We start from the raw sequence: 12,117 nt of genomic DNA, 5'->3' as shown, positions 1-12,117 counted from the left end.
ATGTGGCCAAGGGCAGGTTACCATTTACCCAACATAAGGCAAATGGTCTCCCGTCTCAAGAGTATATAGTCCCTTTTTAGGGTTTAATGTTTTCATTAAATGCCTCTTTTAACTAATTCTCCCACTAAATTTTTTTATTATACTTCGGCATCTCTTTCTTTGTATGTATTTTGTGCCTCACCATGAGTTCTGTTTCTGCATTTTAATCTATTTGTGTCACAGACTATCTCTTTTGTTGATACAAGTTGCTGCTTTGTGTCAGACTATAACTCCTGTTTCTATGTTGTATCCATTTTGTGTCATAGACCATCTTTTCTGTTCCTACATTGTATATATTTTGTGTCACAGACTACCTCTTTTGTTAATACATTGTAGCTACTTTGTGTCACAGAATATTTTGTGTCATAGACCATCTTTTCTGTTCCTACATTGTATATATTTTGTGTCACAGACTATCTCTTTTGTTAATACATTGTAGCTACTTTGTGTCACAGAATACACTTCTTCTTTCTATATTTTATCTTTTTTGTCATAGACCATCACTTCTGTTTTTACACTGGATCTTTTTTGTGTCATACACTATGGTTTACTTTTACATTGTTTTTACATTGTGTCATAGACCATCTCTATTGTTAATTCATTGTATCTATTTTGTGTTACAGACTATCACTTCTGTTTCTACTTTGTATTGTTCTCTGCAATAGGCCGTGGCCCTCTATTGGAAATAGACACCAAAATTCATTTCAAATGCAATTTCACAGTAAAAGTACATTCCATGTGTCTATTGCCCATCCATTGAACACTGAGAATCTTCACTAACTACACAAATTTCATCTGTGGGTATACCCTCACCACTAGAGGGAGACATACACATACCTTTATTTCCTGTACCATAGTATGCCCCAAGAACCACAAGGTCTGCAGTGTCAGCCATGGCACCCTCAGCTAAGTAATCTTTCTTCACTTTTAACCAGTGTCTCTTTCCTGGCTCATAGACACTCTGTAAATGCCAAATGAGATGAGATTGATTCTGTTGTCTTTTGGTTTTTTAATGTTAATATCTGAAGAATTACTGATCGAGTTATGACTGAAAAAGATGACCACAAAGTTCGATAGATGACACAAAAGACAGAAAATATTACAAGCACAAAAGATGGTGCCACATTACAGAAATACTTTCTAAAATGGCCCAATCATCTCCAGAGTTTATACAGAAAATGTTTTCAATATTTACAAAAAATAAGTTGTGAAATGGTAATTAAAGTTGTGCTCTAAGGGATTAAAACTTAACAAATCATGTTTTGATACTTGTACCTCAACACTACCCCCTCCCCACCACCAATCTTTTTCCAGCTTCCATCTCAACACTGAAAATGATGACATGAACTAAAAAATAGCACAATTCTACGGTGTCGCTCAAATTTGATCAGAATTGGTATATACCAGTATGGGTTACCAATGATCAACAATAAATGTTGTTTCTATCTGTTCAGTGCAGGAAAATTCTACGTTGATGTTATGACAATGATTTCTGCACAGTACAACCAGAAAAACAACAAGAAATATTTAAACCAGAAAAACAAGAATGACAAAAGTAATTAAGGTCTGAAACTTTAGGTACTGGAGGTCAACTTTAGCAACATGCATAGCAGAAACAAGCCCCTCTTAGTTTAGTATAGACGGTCTTCCCCCATCTACTGTCTATGGTTTGAGCAGGTCTGTTAATATGTAACAGTTCATAAACAATGACAGGAAATGACTCAAGATCAGTGGAGTTTGCCTATTTCTTACTGGCATGTCATCACTCCTGCACATTTGTAGGATTTCCCTTTTTTTACCTCATTTACACATTTTTGACACTGACATGTTCATTTGAACAAATTCACATCTCAACCCCTGCATCTACCTGTACACCAAATACTGAGATGGTAGCTCTGGCGGTATGGGAGCCTTTGTGTGTGACGGACATACATCCGCACATACATACCTACAAATATACAGACATACAGACGCCACCGACTCATCATATAAGCTCTTTTTGGTATTTATATACAAAACCAATATGAGCTAAAAAATAGCAAATCAATGATAATCCAAAAGAAGACTAAATCATGCATGAATTGTCTTCAATACACAGTCATGTATGTTTACACCGATGTAAAAATCTGACCTTTAAGTCTTTCAAAACAAGTCCTTCCAATCCCTCTCTGATAGTTCTCATGATTAAACCTTTCAGATCATCGGGTTTCTGCAAAAAAAAAAAAAAAACAAAGAAGTACATTGTGCATTAGCCTTTTGATGTTTTTCACTTCTATGTATAATGAATAAAACTGAAAATGATTTGGGAGAAAATACGACAATTTAGAGCTGAGAAGTCACAGTACATTGTATTGTACCGACATGGAAATTGTTTGCAGAGTTATTTCTACACCATGAAGTACCTTGTCAGTGATTCCCACATTGGCAATGTGTGACATGAGAAGTGAATCGAACCTTGCTGTGGTGAAAACTGAAGTTTGTTTGAATTTTGCTGAAGCAGTTGCTTGCACATAGTTATGGCACGGTCCCTTCACGGGAACTGTGATTATGGTCAATGCAAGACTCTGTGCTACCACTTTCTTGACGTGTTCTGGTAGTATTTTCACTTGAGAGAAAATTTGTAAAACGCTCTTTAAGCATGGTATTTCAAGGTTCCTGGCCAACACAACCAACTTTTCATATGCAACAAAGTTCATAGAAATCAGCCACAGAGGTACAGCAATATGCAGTGACAATGTAATGCCCGCAGACAATGGCTTTGTCCCTCTTATTTGACTGAGATGTGGATGGTACAGGCAGTTTGAGTAGCTGTGATCCTTATCACATGTTATTGGACAAAACACTGACTCTATGAATCATAAGATATGTGTTCATCAGAATTATTGGAGAACGATTGTACACCTTTTCACAATGTAGACATTGAGAACTATCAAAAGTTTGCTAACAAGGTGAGTACTTCTGGGCTTAAAGCTCTTCCGCTATCAAATGGTCTCTCCTACAAGCTCTTTGACTTCAATCCAAACTTTGACATTACTCACCGTAATCAGTTCAGCCTCTGTAAACATTATTTTGTTTGGAATTTCAGTCAGGTTTTCTCTCAGTATCTTCTTCCGTTGGGTAATTGGTCTGCGCAGATGATGATAACAAAAATAATTTGCACCTACCATAATTCAGTAAAGTTCTCTAATCAGTGGAACACAACCTTGTTGAATAATTCTTTTTTTAATTTTGCATACAACAGACATAGTGAAAATACTTTTGTTTGATGAAAAGAAGTCATCTCCATAGAATACTGCACAGAAAGGCCATACTTGTGTAATTTTTGTGTCAAAATATTTGCTACATTCGGTGGAACTGCATGTTGTAAGTTCAAGTCCAGTATAAAATGTTACGGTATATACTGTGATGTTATTTATAATTTCATAATTTCTGTTCCGTGTGCTGCTTCAGACTACATGTACTTTATCAGAAGTAACAGTGCCAAATATCACTTCTTGGAAAGGTTGTCGGTGTCCTGCTGTGATACTCACTTGTCCATCAGATTTTCCCCATTGAAGTGGAGGCAATCAAACACAAACAAACACACACTGGCATCTTTGAAGGCTGTTTTCTGCAATGAGATGCATTTACATTGGGGATTTAACTATTTATGACCCTTTTTGATATGAATCAAATACAGTGATGGAAGATTTACTGGATCTCACTTTCTTTTCTGAAGTCTTTAATGATGGAATGAACTAATGACAGTTTCAAAGCCCATCATCACTTTGTCATCAATATAACCTCAATGTACCCAACAATGGAACAGCTACGGAGCCCTGGCTGAGCAAACAAGTGCAGCAAACATTGTCTTGCTTGAAATAGACTGCAAGCAAGATTTACATAGGGGTGTTCAGATCACGCCCTACCATGATATCAAAAAGCGATTTAATATTCTTGCCACAACTTTTAAAATAGGTGTATAGTTGGTACCGTAGTATGAAAAAATACAACTGTACATAGCACAATACCAGAGTGATGCAAATCAAAACAGCGCCCTCAGTGACCACAGGCAGACACGTTCATATTGCAAATGCTCACTTAAGACCTGCATGTACCGGTACCACAATCATCATTGTTAACAATGGGTTTGGGCTAAACCATGGTAGTGAAGGGGTCAATGTCAGTCTCATAGGGCAACTTGGCATAACAAGAGCTTCACAAGAGAAATACTCAAGGCGCAAGTAACTTCTCAATTTGATGTTGACTTTACCTTGTGGATTCCAAGTGAACCGAATGGCAGTGGAGTTCCTGTCTTGTTGTCGACTAACAAAACCTGTCAGAGTGAAAGATGTCAGTGATATCAAATGACGAAGAACAGATGAGCATTTTGGCAATTCTTTTTTAAACACAGAACAAACAAACAAACAAACAAACAAACAAGCATAACTTGAAGACTTTAACTGTAGGAGTCATATTTGCAGTCATTGTACAATTTGAAGAAATCTTTCTATACTGTATCTATACTATATCTATACTGTATCTATACTATATCTATACTCGTAATGGGTAACTACCCATACCAGTAATATATAATTTTAGTTACAAGAAACAGAAGCAATGCTTAATTGTGTAATAGTTCTTCTATTGTTACATGACCTTTTAACTTGAACACTTGACAAAAAACTTACCTCACTGTCTAAAATGAGACTGTTTCCATGAGGACAAGCTTTTGGCAGGAAATCTTTAAAATGGGCGACTTTGTGAGGAAGGACTGGCTTCAGACTTCTGCTGTAGTACTCAAATTTATCACCTTGCTTGTGAACTTGAACTCTTTCACCATCGTACTTGATCTCTGCGTACATCCCATTGGGACATTTTTTCATGGCCTGCTCAACTGATTTACATGCCTCTGCCTGGAGAAAAAGTTTGACAAAATGAATAACATCGATTTCTACTGAAAAACTCCACTGTCGCTTCAAAAGGTTACATGGGATTTTGTTCTATCTTTCAAATATTGTTCATACTTTTTTCCTGACAAATGTGTTGTCACCTTAACTTGAACTGAATAGGTTGTTATATATCACTTCAAGTTCATACAGACAAACTAGTTTCTCCAATTTGATCCTTATTTTATTTGCTTTCAAATAAATTACATGTGAAGCATGGTCTGATCAAATTCACAGTAATTCCACCAAGTATTCACGTGACAACAACAAAAAGGTTCACGACAACTTTGAACTCCCAGGAATTTAGTCCTCCAATATTTACATGCCATCATCTTTTTACATAAACTTCCTACAAACAGAGAAGCAACATTTGCTTTCAAGTCCAAAACATGTTCTTAATAAAGCTACAAAATATGAACCTTGAATTCTATCACCCATTTCTATATATCCATCTTAATCAGTATCACTAAAAAGTGACATTGGGACTGGTTTGAAATTTAATGAAATAAAGAGAATGGTTTAACATTCACCTACTAGACAAGTAACAAATTGATAATCAGTTTATGAAGACAGCCAAACCTTTCAACAAGCAAGCATAAACAGTGTTCCGGCTCATTTTGACTCTAGCGCCCTCTAGAGAGTATAATATATTTGCTTTCTTTCTTACCAACATTGGCAACACTGGTGTCATCAGTGATGCTCTAACACTCAGCTTCTTCTTCATTCCAGGCTTTCCATTATCACTTTCCCTGTTTTCAAGTACCCTATCAACGACATCCTTCAAGTTCCTTGATGCCTGGAATGCCTCGTACGCATTTGGATCAAGCGCTTCCAATCTGCCGGGAAAGGATAACAAACCAACGCGTGATCATGATACTGGACTGCAAGAAAGTTGGCAACTCACTGGCATTAATGGCATTGACATCTTTTCTTGCTAAGACAAAACTTTTGACTTACATTTCAGTATGCAGATAAACTACCATATTTTCCCATAAGAAAATCTACCATAAGAAGATAATATCAGAGTGATGTTTCTCATTGAACATTTGCTGGTGAACAGATCTGATACAGATTACTATGTAATTTTTTTAACACTGACAGTGTGTATGTGAATTTAAAATAAATAATATTGGTTTCCAATTGCGAAACTGCTTTGAGAGAACTGTCTAAAAAAGCTCCACAGTGTACCTATTTAAAATTTTTATCACATATAGCAGGGTTCAACACAGGGTTGAAAAGCTCCTTATTCTATTGGACTAGTGAAATTACTAATTACTGGTCCTTCAAAAGATTTACTGGTTCTGTCCATGTGAGCATAATGAGTACAGCTACTGGTACCAGAGTTAGCTCATGGCAGCCAATTATTTTGTCACAAAAATTAACCAGACTGTATTTAATCAAGCAAACACTCATGTGACCATTGACTTTACAGATGTTGTTGAGGCGCATCCAGACTACTACAAAATGGGCTTTGTGAAGAAGAAGGCTGATATGAGTGAGACACGACAAATCCTCAAAGATACAAAGTAAAACAGTGTTCTCTCATGCACGTTAAAGAGAATTTTAACCTACACTGCAAATCATTTTTCAATTACACATTTGAGTTTCCATCATTAAATTCCATAGAAATCCATCAAAAGTTTGAGAAAATGATCCATTTCCGAATATTAAAAGAAACTATGTATGCACACTTGTATCCACACCACTGCTGGGCACACAGTCCATGTAGCCGACAATGAGATGCAAATGATATGCGGTCAAGGTCTCCTCAACTAACTTTCAGCTGGTTCTTCACTTTCTACTATTTTTTTAGTATTTTTTACAAAGCACAGACTTATTCTACCTGCAACTTAAAACTGATAGTGATTTTGTAGCTCATTCTTTACTATTTTTCATAGTTTTTGATAGCCGGTAACACACACTTCGTGTTCGTGTCGGCTACATGGACGATCTGCCCATTGCTGATAGTACAACTCACATGTGTTTGGCCCCTGCGTTGATTCTCAAGTCATGCTTTAACAACCGGATGATGGTCTTCAAATCGTTTGCTGTGCATTTCAGGGCAATCTTCCTCAGCTCTCTCTGCTGTTCATCCTCCTTGGTCATGGTGGCCATCCTCTCCAGAAAGGCATTCACCTGCCAAAACAGGAAACAAAGTAACATACGGTATACAGTATAACAAATACTTGTTGGTGCAGCATACAGTGATGTGACATTTGACCTGACCTCATGTAAAAATAGCGCCAATGGCACTTGATCACAACTGGCACATTGTGAAACTGCTCTATCTCTGGGTACACCTGTACATGAAATACTGAATGGGTAGGTGCTGCGGGTTTGGAGTTTGTCAGTAAATGCACACACAAAACAAAGTCCCGAAGTAGCGAATTCCAGCCATTTTCAAACCACACTGTTTGTCAGTGGGGTAAGCAATATTCGCAAAAAATCACATTTCCAGGCTAATAGACTATGTTTTACGAAATCACACGTCCTTATCACAAAATAAAACGATCTTTGTCTTTAAATCAATGCGCCAGTAACAGGTCCAGCAGCTACTTATGTCATCAAGTCTGTAATGTTAAGGGTCATAACAAATGTGAGAAATCTAAATATTAAATACGTTGTTTTTTATCAATTTTATTACCAAAAGCGCATGAAATCTCTGATACTTTGAATCAGCCATCCTGCATATTTCTAACATTCATCAAAACCTCATTTCTGTTCCACAACTCATTAAATAGTCCATAATGCAGAATTGGTGTACATTCCAAAACTACATATATGAAAGACCCCTAAAATCAATTAGTTAAAGGGGGGTTAGAAATTTCCCAAAACTATCTAACCCCTGCTCCGTTTGGCTCCATTTTTCGGAATCGGAACCTTGGAACCAGTCTGAATATCTGTACCAAATATCAATGCAGTCTGTTCAGCGGTTTTTGACTTTTTCGTTTACGGAAAATGGACACTGAGTCTGTCTGACACCGGTTGAAGCTAACCCTATATCACAACTTCCAGATGTGAAAATGACCTATGGTCATTATGTAAAAATACCGCCAATGGCGCTTGGACATAATGACCGCCTAGTATTATCGGCATTTATCAACAACCACACTCACTGTGAATTAGACAGACCACGAAGTCAATGAGCAACATATAGCTGAAAGACTATTTTTCACATTCCGATTTTAAGCTCATTTTTATGAGAAAAGAGACATGTATATGTATATGGAGAAATAGCAGAAGACATATTTGTAAATTGTTTGTTAAGTGACAATCATATATGCATCTCTTGAAATTTTGTGTTTATAAGGTATAACACTAGTGTAAGAATAATGAGGTTAGAATAAGTTAGTAAAGCTAAGTTGACAGTAATTAAGATTACAAAATTATACACTAAGCTGGGGAAATCTGATTGAAATAAATGTTGAAAAGTAGCAAAGTCATGGTCATCTTTTGTCTAATACCTTGTGTAAGTTCATGAACTTTACATAAATCTTGCTGTAGATTTGTTGCTAATGGGCAATAACTGTGTTTCAGATCATTTGAGAGCAATCCATCCATGACAGCTTTAATTGTAATATACTTCTATTTAAAGGAGAGAAACTTCTCAAATAATTTTTTTCCCTGTAATTTGCTGTGAGAACACATGGACAGATGCTCAGGACTCTATGCTGGTGCTACCTTGATAACTAACCTACAACTTGTAACGTCATTGTCTAACCTGTTCACCCCAATTTCCTGTAGACAGGTCCACACTCTCCATTGATAACAATGGGTTTGGGCCATACCATTGTAGTGAAAGACTGTAACATGTGAGGTTGTGGATACTTAATCTCTGGAATGTCAAAGTCTGTATATTGACTCAAGGATGTTTACTTAACAAATGCCTAGGGTCATCTCAAAAGTGAGAATCTAAACTATGAAATATGTTTTTTTTTTAATGCTTTTGATGCCCAAAAGAGCATAGAAATCTCTTATACTTCGAATCAGTCATCCTGCATATTTCTAACATTCATCAAAACCTCATTTCTGTTCCACAACTCATAAAACAGTCCACAATGCAGGATTGGTGTACATTCCAAAACTACATATATGAAAGACCCCTAAAATCAATTAGTTAAAAAGGGGGGTTACAAATTTCCCAAAACTATCTAACCGCCGCTCCGTTTGGCTCCATTTTTCGGAATTGGAACCTTGGAACCAGTCTATGTATCGGTATCAAATATCAACGCAGTCTGTTCAGCAGTTTTTGACTTTTTGTCGTTTACGGAAATGGACGACATCAAACTGTTACGTGCAGAGAAAACGAACAAAAGGGTGAACTCAGCAGTTTCACTTTAAACAAAATTTATTACGAAAACAAAACTAATTGCTAAGTTAGGGACAGAGTACAAGTTTAAAAGTGTACAGACTACTTATCTCAGCTGGGACGGCAAAGCTCCAGTCTCAGAGTTGTAACAGTCAGTCGGATGAATGAACAGTCCTTTGGCTTGCAGGCTTGAAGCTGCACAAAGTCCACAGTATAAATCCAGCGTTGGCAGTGAAGGTCTTGAAAGGTCTTGAGAATGACTACTGCTGGAGTTTAGTAACACACAAGAGACACGATCCCAAAAGTCTGACTGGAAGCTGTGCACGTCCCTTTTATAAAGGCATATAAGAACAATCTAGAACTTTTATTGACATGCTAATTACTGTTCTAAAATTATCTCCCTTACACACTAATCAACTTTCCAGAACATTCCAAACATGACTAATTGAATTCAAGGTTGTGAGGTCATCAAGGGCAGTGACCTTGAGAATGTTCTAGACTAATTGAACTCAGGTCATGATGAGTGTGTGGGGGGAATGACCTACATAACACACCCCCTCTTCAAAAAAAGAAAATTTTTCAAGAAAAATCTTTCTTTTACAAATGTAATCTTGAAAAGGATTTAAGTACTCAAATTTTGTTTTACTCTTAAGTAAAGTTTCTTGAAAGTGAACAACAATAAATTTCTTGAAAGTGAACAACAATAACTCTAAATACGAGAGAGACAGTCTGCAATTAAATTGTCTCTGCCTTTGATATGTCTAATGTCAAGATTAAACTCCTGTAACATTAAACTCCATCTTAGCAATCTCTGATTTTTGCCTTTGAATTTCTGCAGAAAAACAAGAGGGTTGTGATCAATATGAACCACTATTGGCTGATTTGAAGAAGTAACATAAACTTCAAAATGCTGTAAAGCTAATATCAAAGATAAACACTCTTTTTCAATGTAGAGTAGTTTCTCTGAGATTTGTTAAATTTGCGTGAAAATAGCAAACAGGATGATCTATACCATGACTATCCTCTTGCAATAAAACAGCACCAGCAGCCGTATCACTAGCATCTACAGCTAATTTGAATGGCAAAGTGAAATCTGGTGCAGACAACACTGGAGCACTTTGCAGTATGGCTTTAAGTGTATCAAATGCCTGTTGGCATTGCTCTGACCAAACAAACTTTACTTTCTTTTTAAGTAAGTTAGTCAAAGGCTCAGTAATTGTGGAGAAGTTTGGACAGAATTTTCTGTAGTAACCAGCCATACCGAGAAAGCGCATCATTGTCGTTTGCAGTTTGGTATGGGAAAACTTGAAATGGCACTGATTTTGGCATCAACAGGTTTTACCTCACCCTGTCCTACAGTATGTCCGAGGTAAGTCACCCTCGCCCAACCAAACTCAGATTTGGCAAGGTTGACAGTCAACATGGCTTTACTCAGTCTCTCAAAGAACTTCCGCATGAGCTTGATGTGTTCCTCCCAGGTGTCACTATACAGGATGACGTCGTCAACGTAAGCTGCACACCCGTCTAGCCCGGATATGACGTCGTTGATCATCCTTTGGAACGTTGCCGGAGAGTTCTTCATTCCGAATGGCATCACCTTGTACTGGAACAATCCGTCTGGTGTAACAAAGGCGGATATTTCACGAGCACGATCCGTCAAAGGGACTTGCCAAATCCCTTCAGTAGGTCAAATTTTGTCACATACTTGGCTTTTCCCACTCGGTCGATGCAGTCATCAATCCTCGGGATTGGGAAAGTGTCTGTCTTTGTTAAAGTGTTGACCTTCCTAAAGTCCGTGCACATACGATAACTGTGGTCTGATTTGGGAACAAGTATGCACGGCGAACTCCAGTTACTTTTACTGGGTTCAATAAAGTCATTGTCCAGCAGGTATTTGACTTCTTCCTGGAGATATTTTGCTTTTGTTGGATTCAGTCTGTATGGATGTTGTTTTACAGGCTTACTGTCCCCAACATCAACGTCGTGATAGATGACGTTTGTCCTCGTTGGAACATCTTGAAACAGGTGTTTATATTCATGGAGCAGTTCTTTCACCTGTTGTTGTTGTTCTGGCTGGAGGTGTGCCAACTTTGTAGACTCCAGCTTCTCCAGGATTTCTGAGTTCTGAAGCTTGACCGAGCCCAGCTTTGAGTTTAGAGTATTTTCACTCAAGTCAGTTTCAGTATCACTATCTTCATAATGGTTTGAACTGACTGCACTGACAGGCTGAGTTATAGTAGGATTATCCCTATCAAAATATGGCTTAAGCATATTTATGTGACATAGCTGTTTTTGTTTTCGCCTGTCAGGTGTTATTATGATGTAATTTAAATCACTCAATTTCTTATCAATTAGATATGGCCCAAAGTAACGAGCATGGAGTGGTTTGCCAGGAATTGGAAGTAGAACAAGAACCTTTTGACCTGGTTCAAACTTCCGTTTTGAGGTGCTTTTATCATATTTGGTTTTCATTGACTGCTGAGATGACTCAAGATTTTCTCTGGCTAATTCACATGCTTTAGAGAGTTTCGTACAAAAATCTGACACATATTGCAAAATATTCAGACAATCATCATCGTCTGATAGGAATTTCTCTTTAACGAGCTTAAGTGGGCCACGGACTGTATGTCCAAATACAAGCTCAAATGGGCTAAAACCAAGAGACTCTTGAATTGACTCTCTAACAGCAAAGAGCAGGAAATGAATTCCTTCATCCCACTGCTTCTCTGTGTCAAAACAGTAGGTCCTAATCATGTTTTTCAAAGTTTGATGAAATCGCTCAAGAGCACCCTGACTTTCTGGATGATAGGCGGATGACCTGTACTGTTTAATGCCTAGCTG

General features: G+C 37.4%; 1 protein-coding gene across 1 annotated transcript in view; it reads right to left on the bottom strand.

Moving 5' to 3' along the window:
• Window positions 1-12,117, bottom strand: part of LOC139136888 (DNA ligase 3-like) — a 41,082-nt gene that overhangs the window by 19,625 nt on the left and 9,340 nt on the right. Inside the window, 8 exon segments of the mRNA XM_070704732.1 lie at window positions 877-1,000; window positions 2,171-2,248; window positions 3,078-3,165; window positions 3,570-3,649; window positions 4,292-4,354; window positions 4,710-4,934; window positions 5,635-5,803; window positions 6,946-7,103. Of these exon segments, the coding sequence (XP_070560833.1) occupies window positions 877-1,000; window positions 2,171-2,248; window positions 3,078-3,165; window positions 3,570-3,649; window positions 4,292-4,354; window positions 4,710-4,934; window positions 5,635-5,803; window positions 6,946-7,103 (985 nt within the window).

The sequence above is a fragment of the Ptychodera flava genome, chromosome 7, assembly GCF_041260155.1.
Source record: "Ptychodera flava strain L36383 chromosome 7, AS_Pfla_20210202, whole genome shotgun sequence".
In the NCBI taxonomy this organism is placed as follows: domain Eukaryota; kingdom Metazoa; phylum Hemichordata; class Enteropneusta; family Ptychoderidae; genus Ptychodera; species Ptychodera flava.
Note: the sequence above shows the minus strand (reverse complement) of the source record. Positions and strands in the feature narration are given on the sequence as shown.